Source organism: Anas platyrhynchos, chromosome 10 (assembly GCF_047663525.1).
Source record: "Anas platyrhynchos isolate ZD024472 breed Pekin duck chromosome 10, IASCAAS_PekinDuck_T2T, whole genome shotgun sequence".
Taxonomy (NCBI): Eukaryota; Metazoa; Chordata; class Aves; order Anseriformes; family Anatidae; genus Anas; species Anas platyrhynchos.
Window position 1 is genome coordinate 16517036 of NC_092596.1, and position 17604 is coordinate 16534639.

At 44.8% G+C, this 17604-nt stretch overlaps 1 protein-coding gene across 3 annotated transcripts in view; it reads right to left on the minus strand.

Annotated features, from left to right (window-relative positions):
- GPC4 (glypican 4) overlaps positions 1 to 17604 on the minus strand; it is a 69718-nt gene that overhangs the window by 24970 nt on the left and 27144 nt on the right. For all 3 annotated transcript variants that reach the window (XM_072043158.1, XM_027464876.3, XM_072043157.1), the window contains one exon: positions 14614 to 14772. In XM_072043158.1, the coding sequence (XP_071899259.1) occupies positions 14614 to 14772 (159 nt within the window). The remainder of the gene's footprint in view (positions 1 to 14613; positions 14773 to 17604) is intronic.

Genomic DNA, 17604 nt, shown 5'->3' on the forward strand with positions numbered 1-17604 from the left:
GTCTCCAATTATGTAATTGCTCCTGATTGCAGACAGGGCTTCATGTGTTTGTGGCAGTACAAAGAAAGTGCAATTAAGTGAGAATTTTCTCAAAATCCAAAGGCTGAACACTTGACACTGACAAGAAGGCCAAGAGATTTTTCAGATGACAGAAAATGGTTGGGGGCCTTGGGGTTTCATGGCTTTCAAAAAGCAAACCCCAGCTTCAGTTCACTGTCCAAGAGCACCAGACAGACCGGTGCCGGAGAACAGACACTGCTGAAACACCATCACTGCCTCTTGGCAGTGCCACACACACCTCTGACGCTGGTAGTGAGTTGAGCCAATGACATCTGGCCAGGTCAATTTAAAGAATATTCCCCACACCAAGTCAGGGCTGCCAAAGCCTCGACACTTGGGGAAAATGCTTTGTTTCTGATAGACGAAAGTGCAGGTATCACTGAGGTAGTTTGGACACAGAGAATAAGCTGACCCACACCAGCACAAACGAAAAGGAATCCTGCTCCCATAAAAGTGGCAACAGTACAAATAAAGAAAAAACAAATAGCATTTAGGTAGCTCTGATGAAAAATCACCCACCCTACTGGATAGACTTCACCTTGGATACGCAACACAGAAGAGTTAAAATGAAAAAACAGGGGAGGGTCCACTAAGTCAAATTCATTTGGGCCATTTTGTAACAAAACTCAACATTATATGGGCGTGGGAAGGAGCTAAGGAGACCAAGAGTAAGTGCCACAGGGACTTCCATCATTCTGGCGACCAGCACACACTCCTCATAGCTGAGGTTTTCCCTGCCTACCCAACAGGATCTGCAAAACTCCCCCAGGCAAACAAAAATCATGCAGTGTGGGTGCCTGGTGCTCACCATGTGCTCCCAGCACCCAGGGTGCAGCTGTGCCGCTGCCCCACGTCGCAGGGATGAGGGAACCAGTTATTTTATGCATGCCATTCACAACTGAGGATTCTGACCTCTGCTTTTCTGTAACTCATATTCAATACATATTTTTTAATAAAACATGCCTCTAATTTTTTTTTTAATCCTCAAAGGAGTAATGTTTAGAGACAGAAGTTGTTAGAAGGAGGGGGTAATATATTCTGGCGCGGTGTGAATTTAAACCTTGTTAAAACGTATTAAAAGTATGCTGAAGTTCAGATTTTAGTCTTCAAAGTGCTCCAGTACAAACAAAGACTAACACAGAAAACATTTTCTGGAAAAACTGAAACATTCTTCGAGTTCCTGACGAACAAAGTCATGGGGCTCAGTGGTTGACATAGCTGTATATAATGCAGCCTCTTAGGAGCACAAGAGAAATGATCCAGGGAAGAAGAGATTGATTTCAAACACCCGACACGTCCTCTGTCCAATATCAGCAGGAACCTCCACTTTCGTTCCCATGACTGGCATTTCCTCTCCAGGAAGATTTTTTTCTGTTGAGTTTATACTACAGAGATTAGCTTGGTGTATATTAATTTCTAATTCACTTAATCATTGTGAAGGCTCACTTCCTTCCTTTGCTCAGACCTTTTAATATCACCAAATAACTTGTTTATTTAAACACTTTAGTACCAGGCACAAGAGCTGGCAGATGCATCAGCAAAACTCTTCAGCAAGAATTATATTTTGAAATGACATTGATGTGAAATCTATTATTTTCAACTGTCAGTCGAAAGGAATCCAAATGAATGTTTTAAGCCAGGAAAGTTATAATCTTGATACATCCATTATTTTACTGGTTACAATCCAAACAGAAAGTTGAATAAACTGATCCAAGCTTTAGATCAATTCATCTCTTTGCAAATTTTAATCTAGGCTAGAACCAGGTATGTTCATTAATTATCCTAAAGCAAGAACACTAATTAGCTGTTAATATCTGTGCACCTGCAGTCTTATAGACAGCAGCTTTTACTTGCTTAAAAGGAAGGTAAATACAGGAAATGAAAGCTTCCCACCAGAACCAGCCATGTCTAAAACCCCAACACAGCACTACTGAAGGAAGTACCACGTATGTGCAAAACTGTTTCTGGCTTGAGCACCAGCAATCATTTTCATAGTCAGGAAACACACATTCAAGTGCCACTCCCCAGCTCAGAAGAGGAAAAGGACAGAAGAGCCCCCGTGTTTGCAACACAGAGCTGGCATTCGCCCTCCTGCCCTGCAAAGCTTCCCCTCAGCATCCTCAGCACAGCCCAGACTGTGCCATCTGGGGCACCCTGGGACTGGCATGGGTGGCTTGGCTGCATGAGGCCTCACTGTGCACGTGGAGGCTCCTGGGGTGGAATGAGAGGTTGAGAAGCCAGAGAAGACAGCCACTGAGTACGGCACTATGGCAAAGGGTGAACCCCACACCAGCAAGCAGGGATGGACGAACAGCAGGACGTGCGCAATGTCTAGTGCAACGTACGGTCATTGCATTAGCACTCTTAACTCGGTCAGCAGCAGGGATTAAATGGTAGATACGTGTTTTACTCTGGCTGTTGGCACATATCAAGTCTGCAGCCTCAGTTTCTGTCTTCTATCTTAAAGAAATCAGCTTTGGCACAAAGGAACATCAAACTTTTCTCTGCATAAACCATGGGCAAAGACATCTGCAGTGAAGAGAGGGAGTTACACTCTCCAAAAGTCCTTTTTATGACTTTAATGCTAAACTGTCTAGTAATTCACTCCATCTAATTAGATATTAATTCGCCCCTTCACAGAAACAAGCTGATTAGCAAACGCCAGTGTAACCCAGCATTAACCTTGCCACCACAAGAAGAAAAATGGCAGGTTCCTCTCTTACGTCTTGACTGTTTGCTGGGTAAAATAAATGACCACCTTTCATTTGTATTAGAAGTTGACTTGTTCTCAAACAAAGCAAACACACAAAGGACTCGGTTGCTTATTTTACAGCACTGTAAAAGCACGTTTTACAGCTGTGTTGCAAGCAATCTGTACTCATTAAATTATCACTCTGACAGGCTTCCTGTGAAAAGCTGTCAAATGCAAACATTTTTCACAGACGACAAATCATACTTTGCCGGTGCTCTCTGAGACTCTGCTATCCAGAGAGATATCAGGCTCTCATTTGCCTACCAGTTATCTTGCTTAAACTCACAGACCAAGGGGCAGGGGAGCCTCTAACAAACAGGCAAAATCAAGGAGCCAATTCAAATCAATTGGGAAGGGTTTCACAAACTGATTCCCAGGAGCATCAACGTGGTTTTCAAGAAAATCTCACACATCCCATCTTCCCAGTCTCCTAGCTAGTAGCAGAGCGTGTAGAGTTGTCTGAGTTACATGGAGAAAATTGCCACTTCGCTGGGTTTAATCTTTACAGATACAGGTCACAGGCATGCACTGGCAGGACTGGGGCACAGACTGGGTCTGCTGGACAGACAGAAGATGAGACACTGGGAAGGACAGACAGTGGCACCACATTCAGGTGGGTCCATCAGCTCTGGTCCAACCCATGAAAGACAGAGTTGCATAAAATTAAGGGACAGCATCTGTGGAGCTCTTAGCAATGCAGAATTCTCACAGGAACAGAAGTCACTTGAAACAGGAATCCTCTGCAAGCAGTGTTCCTGAAAACCCACTTATGAGCCACCTCTGCTGATCACTCTGCATTTGGTATTGGTGTTATTCATGACTTTACTGAACACTGCAAACTATGAGGAGGTGTATAATGAGCTGTCACCTCCCTAAGAATTCTCAGTGCTGCCTTCCCAGCACCTTACATACTGCTTATAAATTTATTTCTGCTTGCACATTTTACTACTCTGCCCCTCTCAGCTGAGCCCCACTGATGCAAAACCATCTTCCAGCTCAGAAAGGTGCCCCAGAGCAAGAAAGCAGGGCTCAGCCATGCTGTCCCTCTGCAAGGGTACCAGTGCTGCCATCCACAAAATGCAGCTGAGCTGCCCTGTAGGATACCAAGCCAGAAAACCTTTCCTAATACAAAGATGAAACTTTGAAATTTGTAAATAAATCCTCTGGACCCTATGGACTTTGATGCTCAGAGGAAGATGACATTTCTAATGCAATTGACTTCTAGAGATAGAAAAGGATGTAATCTGCAGTCAGGCGATCTACAGCTTTGGGCTCTGTTTATTCTTTTAACACATTTGAATTTCAGTGTAGAATTTCAATGCCAACACTCAGGGAAAACCTAGGGATGTCATGAAACAGTAAGAAAGACCGGACGTGAGATATATGGTATTTCTGTAATAAGAGTCCTGGAGGAAAAGAAATCCCTGCTTTTAAACAAACCCTCCATAAAAAATTTTTCCACAATAAGAAAACTTAACCATAGTTACTTGGCAATTTCCTTTTTTCAGGTAACAAGACGCATTACCTGTTTGCAGCTTGAGGGCAGACCAGCCCTGCCAGTAACCCAGCACTGGAGAATGCTGCACCCCCCCAAAGGTGCTTCCACCACCAGAATAATTCAAAACAATCACTTCCAAAGTACAGATACGTTAGCTATTTGAAAAAACGCAATCGCTCCACCCACTGCAAGGCACAGGGCAAATTCCACCTACAGACAATAAATCCACTTCCTTGGAATTTTTTAATCTTGGATTCATAGGTCTCATCTGAAAATATCCTCCTCTTAGGAACAGACACAACGTTTTCCTATTCCTCGTGCTAATGTTTTCAGATATATTAAGGTTGGATTTTCATATTAGATGGCTTTTGATGGGAAAGCCCTCTGCTGTAGGGTACAGCTCTACCTAAATCAATGGCAGCTCCTGGAGATTAGAGAAGCACATCAAGTAGGCGCATTCCACTTCACCCAGAGCCAGCTCTGGCATTTCCTAACAACGCTGGTGATGAAGGCAGAAGCAGCAGGACTACCCGGCCCAAGCTGCCTCCTGACCCCCAGCAGGACCTTGTGCCCTCTGAGGCAGCTGTGCCCCAAAGGGTGAGCTCTCCGGGCTGAACTCACAGCTGATCATCCTACAGTGTGAAGTTTTGCCTTGAATTTCTTCATTGTCAGGGATGAAACGTTTATTTTTCAAACAAAACCTCTTTATGGAGAGGCACAACATTCTGCTTGAGAAACGCTTCCTCTTCCAGCAACTGCAAAGAGTACAAGCATGAGCGGGTGGGGGCTCAGCACCAAAAAGCCCACGTTTTCATCGAGGAGAAAACCGTAACTGCTGTGCAAAAAAAGGCAGAGTTTCATCCATCTCTGAGTCCGTTAAGCTAATGTCCCCTCCACAGATGCCTGTTTGTTGGCCGTGCTAGGGTGTACTTGTGTCTTTCCAAATGAAGGTCTGATCTACGCTGCACCTTTCCATTTCCAGTGGCCTTAGGACGTACTAAATTTCCCACGCACTGGCTTTGCTTATTTTATAGCCATGTTTTCAACTGGCCTTAGAGGTATTCTATTCAGGGTTTCCAAATTAACTATGCAAACTGATACCAGGTAGACATGCAATTACTCAACACACCTTAAAAACAAACAAAACTAGACTCAAGGACACAGAGGGAATACACTGCATTTTTACGGGCACAGTTAATTAGTTTCAGATAATTTGCCACCCAGCTTTTCAGGTATACTCTTAATATGTTGTCCAGATTATGATTAATTAAGGACCGTCTGTCTTACAGAAACCTTTAATTTGCTTGTCTGTACAGACAATTACATTTCCTAGTGTATACGGGAGAACACTGCCACAGAACAGATTAAATATATTTTCCTGTGAACGGGTTTACTCATAAAAAGCACACCACAGCAAGATGGATTCCTAGCTGAACGTTCTTGTTTGAGCCACATCCCCAAAGACTGTGCCACGAGGGGCCAGCTCCATCCCCATCCCCACACCCTCACAGACTTTGCATCTGTAGATGCAAAGTCCAACCCGTAGCTGCTCCTGCTATGTGAACAGAATGCAAGCCAGACAGATAGAATGGATTTGGAGGAAAAGGCACAAACGTTCCACAGCTCTTTTCACCTCAAAAGTTGAAGCCATCCATAGCTACGCCACCTACTCCAAAGGAAAAAGTTTTTTTTTTTCCTAAATGTGCCTCATTACTTTTAATATGCCTTCACTTCCTTTATTGCATATACCGCATTTGTAATTTCCACCAGGGAAAAACAAACCATAGCTTAACAACCTTTTTCCAGAAGTGTTGAGAAACCGATGAATACATAGTGTTAACACATTTATTGAATATGAACTCAGGAAGGGCAGGGCAAATCCACAAGCTGTTTCTCTGTCCTGTTTTCAAACATGTGTTAGCACTTACTGACATGGGAAGAACTCTTCCGCATAGTTTGAAGAAATACAGGCTTAAATCATGCCAGTGTCACAGCAACAGCCCTGACATGCGAACCTCAGAGAGCTGGGAAGCACTAGAAAATCTCCCCAAACTTTGCTTAATTACTGAAAGGTTTCAAGACAAAAGCAACAATTAGCTCATAGCCCCCTAAGGGGGGAGGGGGGGAGTCCAGAAAACAGGATTTCTAGAACTTCTCGGGCCCACCAGAAGCAAGATCATTATCTGTACTTCAGGAAATTGAAAGAGCTAACATACAGCCCAAGATCAGTGCTGTCACACAGGGACCAAGCTCCTTAAAGGAGTAAGAAGCAACAAAGAAGGTAGGAAAAAAAAAAACCACGGCATGGTATTGAAACTGATGTCTGTGATTCAAGCAGCAAGTAACAGCACCACAAATTCTGTTCCACCTCACAGCCATCCCAAGAATTAGGAAAGCAACACCAGCAGAAATGACCTTGGTCCCCTCTCGGTCCATCCCACGGGACAAACCCAGGCTTTGCAGCCTGCTCACTCCCATTCCCAGAAACCTTCCCTGCTTACGCTTCCAGTTCTGGGCCAGTCACAGCGGGCTTCTCCCACTGCCTGCTCCTCCAGCAGAATGTCCTCCGTCCTCAGCTCGCATCTCCCTTGTGACCACGACTCAGTCATCTTCCCCAACACACCTCCTTGTCACTTCTCCCCTCTCCCTTGTTCTTCTCTCCCCCGCTCTCCAGTCTCCCCATGACTAATTTTCACCGCACCCAGTCCCCAGCCTCACTGACTCAAACACTTCTATCGCTTCCCAGCTGCTTCAGCCTGCTGACCCAAGCCCATTCAGTACCCGAACACCAACCTCCCACCCCAACACAGTGAACGTCAGCTGAAAGATTTTAAAGCAAACCCCTTCAAGTTGCCTCCCACATACCCTATTTCAAAGGAGCCTTCTGGAAGGCTGGGAAATGTATTTCACACGTCTTTTTTTTCCAAGCCTCCCTTCTTTCAACTGCTGTTGAAGAGCTTGAAGAGGACCTGTGCCACTGAACGATGTTGACAGCTTTCTTGCTGCCATAACCTCAGATCCCCTTGTCTTCTATTTGCCCTGAGATCTCTTCCAGCCAGGGCCACCGCTCTTATTCATCTGGCGTGCAAGCAGCTGGATGCTAAGACACTGCAGTCCATTGTACACTGATAAAGCCACAGCACAAGTCAGCCCTGTACCAGCAGGATATCACACTCTCAAGCCCACCACAAGAACCCAAAGCACAACCATCTCCATCCGCATCCAGGGGAGCAGCTCCCAAGACTACACAAGCAATCGGAGCCTGCACATACACTAGGTGATTTTCTCTAGGAGGAAAAGAGAGTTAATTTTAAACAGACAAACAATAGCTCATTGACTGGTTGACAGCAATTAGTAACCAGAGAGCACCAGACACATTTCCTGTAGCCAAGTATAAAGTGTGCTGCCCAATCTTTGTTTTCTGAAAAAACAAAAGGGGTAAGAGCAGTTTACCTGCGATCTTAACAGCAGAACCGCTTGGACATGAGATGGCAGAAGACTGTTTGATCCCTCTAAGCCCACAGAAAGTAGCTTTGCCCATTGCTGAACTCTTCACTCAGAAAAATCTCATCCTCTGCACACCTTCACGGGGCAGGAGACTCCTCCCCCCTTGAAATATCCTCCCCCCAAGGATGCCTTGACCTCATCATCCTTCCAAGCCTCCCCATACAGAGATCTGGTCCCCCTCATTGATAGATGAGCATTGCCCTTCTCAATAAAGACGAAAAATCACGGTGGTTTTGTACCTTTTTAAAGATCTCCAGATGGAGAGAAGCCAGTTAAAAGAAAAGAAAGAATAAACAAACTTCCACTGTACAGAGAGCAGAGAAAGCAGACAATTTGTTTCATTATTGCTGGAGTGAGTGGGAAAGGGCAAACAAAAGCCCTCAAGCGGGACATTTTAAAGAAACTGTGTTGGTGGTTGCTCTTTCTCCCCGTTTCTCCTAAATCACTCCACTCCTATCCCAGAGAAGCACAGGTCCAAAACCAAGCCTGAAGGACTGGCTCTCAGCAGGAGGCAACTGCTTCTACTGCAAAACGCGAGGAGTCTTCCCACCATCTTCTGCCCTGGTTGGCGTGTGAGGTTTCTTGCCTCTCCAGAAAAGGATGGCACCAATGAGGCTATGCCTTTGCCTAGACTTGAGTGGCAGCAAGACAGACAACACTGCTGTGTTATTTGTATGTTAACGATGCAGTCATCACCAGAGCCTTTGCCAGAGGAAAAGTTGCAATGGTAGAGCTCTCTCCACCAAGCAGATTTATTCAACAACACAAAAGCCACATGGCTCTTGCACAAGAAGCGTTAAAGATCCACTACAACTCCAGTCTCCCTCTGTGAAAGCCCCACTACACCGAGACTCCTGGGAGCAGCCTTCTGCAGAGATCATTGTGCCAGAGCCAGGATGAGGCCAGCGGGTGCCGCAACACGAGGGGTCCTGGCACACGAGCAGTGTGAAGCCCCAGTTCTCTGCTCCTGCAGGCAGCTTCCAATAAAAGAGTTAACAAGACATTAAGGTCCCAAAAGGGCAGTTATTTTGGTAAGGCGGAGCGCCCTGATTGTCTGCCAAATTCTAACTATAGGAACTGGACACCCGCGGGGTTCGTCTTTCACCATTTGCCTCTGCGCCCTCTGGAACAGTGGGAAGGAGACCACTGAGACAGATGACAGTGAAGAAAGGCCACCATGAAGGGAAAGCCTCCCCTCTACCCTCAGGACAGAGGAGGGCTCTCCTCCAGCACCCTGCCTGCACACACGCTGTACCCACAACACAGTGCAACACAAAGCCACACCGACACCACATGTCATCTGCAAGGAGGCCTCTGGTCTCTCCCCAGCTCACCTATGCTCCTGCTCTCTATCAGGACCACTGAGTTAGCAGACAGGTTGCATTCAGCCCACAGGAGGGTGTCAGCCCAAGACACCCACTAATTCAGCCTACTCTTTATACTCACTTATACCATGTGACTAAGTGCGAAATCAAGAATTTGGGGTTGAATGCAGTTAAATTCCCAGAGGTCCCAGCATACCTCCCAGCCAACTCTGACCTGGAGACAGCAGCTGGGAAGCCAAGGGTTATCTGAAAAATATCTAAATAAATGAATTAGATTAGAGGTTATTTTTTTCCCAGATTCAACCAGAAACCACCTCTTTCAGAGGGGTTATGTCCTACTCCGGTTTCTCAAAACCTACAGAACACCTAAAGGCACTGACCCACAGCCAGCCCCAAAGAAATAACCCCCACAGGACCCAACCTGTGGCGTGCTGTATTACAGGGCCCCCTCCAGCCCCTCTGCCTATCCCTCAGTGGATGCACCATAGCCCCACACACCCCTTTGGGGACCACTGCCCAGCTCCTGCTCAGATTCTTTCTTTCCACTCAATTTTCCCGCAGGGGTTTCATTTTACACTTCCATATTTGTTTTATCTTAGATGTTAATGGAAAAGTCAGAGGGGAGCAGGGAAGAGCAGAGCAGAAATGGGACACTCAACATTTAATAGCTTCCCAGATGCTGGCTGTGGCTGAGCAATTCTGAAGTGACAAATCCTCCTGTCACTTGGGCACAGTGAGCACCAAACCTACTGTCGGCCCAGCCCACTGCGCGTTTGCCTCCTTATGGGAGCATAATACTCCTACACAACATGGGAAGCAAAAGCTTGCTTGCCTTTCCTAAACCCAGAGCACACACAAGAAAGGGATGAGACTTGGTTTAAATGAAACAGCTTCTTAAATGCAGTGGCAACAATAAAACAGCCAGCACTTCACAGACTCAAACCACCACAGCAGTCATTTACCAGACCCTCTCTGCTCATGGCGTTTCGGGTATTTGCCTTCCCCTCATTCACCACTCAGTCGCAATAAGCCTACAAAACATCACTTCTCCCTAGAACAGGCCTGGCACAACAGTTACATCTTCTGAGAGATTCAGTGGGTGTCTTTAATTAAAGAATGAAAAAAAAAAAAAAAGCAACCAAAGAACATTTTATCTCGGTAGCAACCGGATAGCGGAAATGCTGAAGAAGAGTTATCTGCTGCTTCCTGCCCCTACTCCAATTCCTCCAAACAGCTGAGCAATTTCTGTTCTGGTATTCACCTCGTCTTCCCCAAACCACTGCTCTCCTAGCACAGCCCCCAGCATGGAAAACTTCAGCCTGAAAGGGCAATGGAGATGAAAGCTCAAGTTTAATAAAAGGGACTGAGTATTTACACAGCCTTAATGTCACCATTAATCCTTTTAACATTATTAAACCTTGGGAGAGAGAAGAGGAGGGACACTGACTGGCAAAGAATAGATGAAGCAAAAGATATTTTAAACATTCCCCCCTACTTCTTCTTTTTTTTATTTATTTTTTTTTTTAAAGCCCTGCCTGCTATAGTTACTTCTGTGGCAGGAGATGTGGTCACAGCTGCACAGTTTCATGGCAGCCCAGGACAGGCACCACATCTGGCCACCCCTCCCGCATCCTGCGACCGTTATCGTCCTGCAAGGAGATGCTTCTACAGCCAGAAAATCTGACCCATTTATTTCTCAGTGAAGCTTATGAACATCCATCTCAGATCACATATGCCAGGAAAAAAAACACAGCATATCTTCACCTTAAAAACATGCACCAACAGAGAATCCAACAATACCTAGAGTATATACGTGTGTGTGCATGTATATACGTATATATTATTAAAAATGTATGTTCCTTATGTCCCTTACTGCTGAAAATATATACTTTGCTGCTAGGCTGGGATTGGGCTAGCAATTTGAATTACAACAGGAGAGAACCCTGGGAGTATACAGAACTGTACTGTAAGAAAATATGCAAGATACTGGACTCTAAAGCTTTGGTCTTCTCCCAGTGTCTGCAAACCAAACATGTAGAGAAGGATCTGATGCTGAACAATTACATATTAGGAGCTGAAGTGATTTCTGGTCAGCCATGTAAGGACAGAATCAGAAATTTGTTTGATACTCCTGATTAAGAGGAGATAATCCACTGCTGAAGTGTATGGCTTTGGTGTCAGATCAGAGCTATTCTGGCAACCATTAGAAAAGCACGCAGAGCTTAAGCAACAGCTGATGCAAACACCAACAGCCACAAGGCATTACAAGGCATTACAGCCTCCATCCAAAGGACGTGCTGCCACTTCAACTGTCCTTTTACGTTGGCAACTGCTGCAAAGGTCAAGCACATAAAGGAGGCAGCACGGGTTTGCCTCTCCTCTCAGACCGGAGCATCAAGGCTAAGAGATTAGCAGCCAGGGAACCTACACCACAGATTGCCAGAGAGCTGGGGGTCACAGTTGCTTCTTGTCACACGAGAGCTGCAAGTGCTGTCGCCAAAGCACCCATGATGTTGCCCGGCAAGAGGAGTGGTTGTTCCACTTGCTGAGAGACCGGTGAAATCAAGGGAATTTGGGTCTCCACAATAACTCATCTTGCCTGTTCAGTCTAGCCACACAGCTTAGATGATTTCTTGTTAAACAGGAAGATGCATGGCTGATTTTCTGTCAGCTTTACTTTCATTTGAATGGATTTGGCTACTGCTAATGAGGTAGCCCTAAAGAGCTCCAAATGCTAAAATCAAAGCAAGGGCCCATGCAAAGGAAGAGCTTTGGGAGGGATCACGTACTTTTCAAATCTTATCTCCAGAGGTCAGGACAGACACACAGGTCTTGATCACTTCCCTCTCCTCTAGGCTGGAGCCGTTACATCAAAGTAACTGTCAAGGCACCTCAAATTGGATTCGTGTCCCATTCAACTTCCTCTTTCCAGTTACTTCACTGAAACTATCTTTAGAGTGCACCAAGATGCAAAGTTACACCCAAAATACAATTATCAGGGGCATCAAACTGGAAGGACACCTTAAAGCCGTGTCCCAGCCTCCACTCCATCCAAGGCTATCATTAACCACTTGGATAAAGGAATAAAGGGATCCTTGCAGAGCCCATAAAGGAAAGGATTGCCACATCCTAGGGGCAGAAAAGCCAGACCAAACTCAGAGAAGTGTTGGAAAACTGTAGTATTGGTCCAGAAACAGGAAAAGGAATGCCCCTCCCAAGGGACATATGACAAGGAGAAATCAAGCATGCAAGGAAAAATCAGAACACACCTGACCAGTTGACCAAGCATAGGGACTGTACTGAGGAAACAACCACCTCAAACAGCCTATCAGGCCACAGAAAGCTCTTTTAAAACAAACATGCAAAAACACCAAAGCAGTCTAAGCACAGCACTCCAAAAGCTTGCTGATTTTTTGCACGGAATTGGAGAACCTCCGAGGAACACTTCTCAGCCACCACCAACAGTGCTCCTGGGAACTGAGTGCATTCAGCCTCCAGGTGACTCGGTCAGTGGGAGGGAAGCAGTCTTGATTAAAAGTCTTCCAAGAGGTAAATGATAGAGGATGGTAATCAGTTAATCTCTTCTTCTACCCCAGGTAAGATTAAAAAAAATCCCTAAATCAGCTTTGTCTACAGCAAACGAAGATTTAGATCTGATATTATCAAATGCTCAAAGATGGGCCATTAGGCTTTGGGACAAGTTGAGGAGGTTGCTAGTTCTTCATTAGTCTCATAAAGGGCAGAGAAACATGCTTCAGGGACAGGCAGGGTACAGCAAATCTAGCTTCCAGGAACAGGATCACAGCATCCCCTTCCAAATTTGCCTTTCAAGGACTCCCAGGGTTAAGATCAGAGGAGCCACAGTGTTGAGACCAGCAGCAGGCATGCTGAGAGGTGCTGACAGAAGCAGCACATAGCACAAACAGAACAGCTTTGCAGGGCTCCCTACCAAAATCTCCCCCATTTTGAAGCATTACACTTCGAGAGGTATCCAGCTTAGCCTTATACCCCCCTGCCATCAAGCAGCCCTGCAGCCATCTCTCACCATAAAAACAAGCAGACACACCTAACAATACGTCTGCACCACGTCAGAGATGCTAATATAGTGAACCGGGCATGCTCTTTGTTTTCAGTGCAGCATTTTAAGCAGCCTTGTCATTCATTTAAGGTGAAGCAGATGCTGTTCCTCTGGCCTCTTTGAAAGGGCTTATCTATGGGCTGGATTTCATTAAGTATCTTGTTCTGCGTTTAATAAGCTTGCAAGTCTAGACACTTAGGTTCTTTCTCTATCACCCCTTTGGTGTACCAGCAGGTAGAGACAACAGAGGTTAAGAGGGAAATATTTAGCTGGTAGATTTAGATGCTATCAAGATGATTGCATAATTTCATTTTGACTCATTGCAATTTCACACCCAGGGACTTTTTCGTTCACCCAAGTGCCAACATCCTTTGAAAGAAAGGGTCTCCTACCTGCTGCAGCAGCAAAGAGGAGGTCCCTGGTAGGTTCAAGACACAAACTTCAGGGTATTGGTTCAACATGGATTTTCTAGTGACTGAACAAGGGAGAACAAGTCCAGAGGAACTATGCAGTGGAATCACCCTCTGCTACCAAATGGAAATGAAGTTGTATGGGCACAACACAAGTCTTGGCAACCCAGCCCACCTAACTAAACAGATACTTCCACATCTAGCTAGCTGTCAGCTCATCGCTACAGCCAGCAAGGACAGCCCAGGCAGGCAGGAGCCTGACACCTTACTACTCCCTCCCTGTTAAAGGGCTGCTGGGGCACGCAGTGAATACAGGACACTGGCACAGGTGTATGGAAGGTACTTGCAAAAGAAGTTTCTTCCATCAAGGTAAGGAGACACTGCAGCCCTCCTGTGCCTCAGCATCACTGATCTGAAGGCAATGCTGAGACCAGAAATTTGCTTATCAGTCAGTAGCTGGTGTCATTTGAGCAATGGGAACTCGGCTGAGACTTAGTTGATTTTTCTTCTGACCCTGCATCACAGTTGAACCTTCAGCCTCTGTGCAAAGACATCTCTGTATTTACTTGCTGCTTTACTTAGCCCTAAAGGCTAAGTGAGATGGATACAAATCATGTTGGTTCATAACAGACCGAGGAAGATCAGCATTTTTGTGGATCAGGGCTGTGAGATGTGAACATTACAATTACGTGTACTGTGAGGATATGCAAACAAAACTAACTGCAATCTAATAGCAAAATAGTTTTTCGAAAGAATAATCAGAGAAATCTCTCTTTAGGAAACAAACAACTGTAATCAGCAAGTATTACTCTCACATGGGATTGCAAAACAAGCCATGCTCTACCCTCACCATTATGAGTCATGAACTTCACCAGCAAAGGGGGAGGCAGAGAACAATTGCATACAGAACAACAGGATGGGATTTTTTTTTTTTTTTTTTAATTTTATGCAAAGGAGATCAAGTTCAAGGTCTCCGCACTTACCATCAAACTTCTTGTATCGGGAACTAAACATTGTTTGTAAGTGATTGCTAAGCTCTACAACAGCATTTCTGAAGTCATGTTTACTCTGTTGACTGTACTTCTCTTCCATTTCTTGAGAGCAGCATGTGTAGGCTTGCGAGCAGACTTTCAAGTGGTCACCTGAAAAGCAGAGAAGAAAATATTCCAAGTTAGAATTCCCTATGCAATGCAAAAAGTTCAGCTCATGAGGCCCCACAGCTGCATCATCTATTCTTGAGATGCTCCTATTGGGCTCTGGCACATCAGAAGTTAATTCTAAAAAAGAGCTTTATAGCAACACATATAGATACCACGATTTATCATCCTGCAAGAACATTAAGAAGTGTCCTCTTATTTATTCAGTTAATAAACTGAATGAACAGATATTCATCTTGCACAGTATAATCTGAAGAACCAGCAATTTGACCTGTCTACACTATGATATCTTCCATGAAGTTTCTACTGAGTACTGTAATTACTTTCAATTCATTCAGTTTATTCATAACACAATATCAATGACAATGGTCCTTTTTGCACAGATAGACCATTTAGTCTTCATCCCCGTCTCCAGTTATCACTGGAGAAGTGCTCTTTCTCAGAATCACAGTCATCACTGACATCAAAATAAATTTGTTTTATGCAACTACTTATCACAAGGCTTTCCTATCACATTTCCTACTTCTAATTTTACAGCTTTCTGTCATCACCTTGGGTGAAACTGGGTGTTTGTTCTGGAGAATTCAATTTTCTTCCTTCACCTTGAAAGTTAATGACCAAAACAAGCAGTTAAGATGAGCAGCTCCTACTTCCAAGTCAGGCAGTATTTAGAAGACACCAACTACATGCAAGCTGCTGTGATCCCTCCCACTTTCACACCCTGCTGCCAAACCCTAACCTTCAGCCCACGGGAAGGGATAGAGAGGAGAAGCCTACTCCCTACTTGCTCGCACCCCAAAAGTCAGCAGCAACCTCCAGCACTGCCAAGGCTCACCAAGACTCACCCCAAGAGCTGCAGGGGACTTGGCAACCCACTGCCCAGAAAATCTCTTCACGACAGGCTATGAACCATATAACTACCTGATCTGCTAAAGCATTAGACGTGTTTGTAGAGAAATGAGAGCAATATTGGTACAGAGCAAAACAAGAGCCCAAGACCAACACAAGCGGTTGTTCCTCTGCCAGCCTAGTGCAAACACCTGGTTCCACAGCTGCATGATCTGCCCAGCTATTCAACCTTCAGTTCACTTTGCATGACTTTCTTGCCTAAAAACATTAGCCTCTCTCCTTTCAGACACTTATGGTCCTTTTAAAAGCAAAAAGGAAACAAAAACTTATACATATTATTTATACAAACACATACACTTCATCCTAAGAACCTCTGCTCCTAAACTTATTTTCGTTTTGCACTGCAGGGTTTGTTTGTTTTCTCTGGCATTACAGAGAGACCTTGACCAACCGATAATTCTGCCACAACTAATTTATTGCACAGGACTGTTGACTGCTTGTGAATTATGGAAATCTCCAGGACTGTTACAGGAAACAGCCCTGCTTAGACAGTAAGTTTTTTCTTTGTTTTCTGAAGGCTATCTCCTTCCAGACATTTTTTTCCTTCCCGTTTGTGCACTCCTTTTCCTCCCAGGACCATCTCCTGTGGCAAGCACAACGTGTTAAAGCGAGGGGAGGCGAGGCGGTCACAACACCAAGCTGAGCCTGGGCACGCAGAGCCCTGTGGCACTGCCTCTGCCACCGATGGCCGTGCTCAGCTTGATCAGCCATTTAGCATGGAGGAAGAGGTGCACCCAGGATTTTTAGATCCTGCCCACCAAAGCCGCCTCCGTGATTTACAAGCACAGGTTGCAAACACTGCAGCCAGCACCAGCTGGCAACTCAACAGCATCAGGCAAAGCCCTCGGGAGCACAACACCTCTCCAACAAACCTGCCTCACTTGCGAACATTTAAAAACCAAGAAATTCCCCAGGCAAAGCCACACTATTTCTTTTTGCATCCCTTTGCTCCGATTCCAATACAGAACTAAGCCTCTTTGACACAACGGAAAACACATAAATAGCAAGGAAATGATAATTACTGCTACAGCCACGGCTTGTTTTGACGTGTCAAAACAATTTAATTTCAAAACTCTCGAAACTCTTTCTAAATTTCTGATGGAGGGGAACTATGTTGGAAATACCTTACCTGAAATGCACTTCATTATTTCAGTACCATTTTCATTAAGGATTCCTTTCTTTGGTGATTACAATTTACATACTCCTATTTTATTTTGTGCTGGAGGGGTACACCTCCACCCTACTTGGCAAACTCAAGCCTGCTGACAGCAGGGTTTCTTTTCCTTGTTACGTTTCACAGACACTCTGAAGTTGTCCACAGATGCCTTGGGATCCCCTCAGCAGCCATCTCTAACAACCACTCCAATTTATTTATTGATAAAAAAAACAAAACGTAAAAAGCCCAACATATTTCATAATTACAAGGAACAGTTTTGTATCTATTTACACTACTAAACTGAAGTTAGAATCCTACCTATTTGACGATGCCTTTTTCCATTATGTTATGTTGTTTTATATTTCAGAGTAATAGATCAGGAGCTAACATTACAAAGCAAAGTTGTCTTTCTTTGATCACATTTGCACAGTGCTTCTTTGGTACACGCTGGAAAGCCAGGCAAGGAGAACACTACTGACAGGATCTGTGCAAGCTTGATTTACTATTTGGTTAAGCATTAAGAAATTATGCTCCAAACTGCAACTCAGTCATTCAAAAATGAATGACCAAGCAATCTAATTATGGAAGATATTTCTCAGTCATGTCAGCACTATGTGGTCTTGGCTTATGATCAAGAATTAGCTCTGTCTGGAGCTGAGGAGCTCCTGCTACTAAGTGCTAATGCAGGGGAGGATGCACTGTATTACCCAGTGGTAAAAACCCTAAAAGTTTAGGGCTGTGGGCTGCTTTTA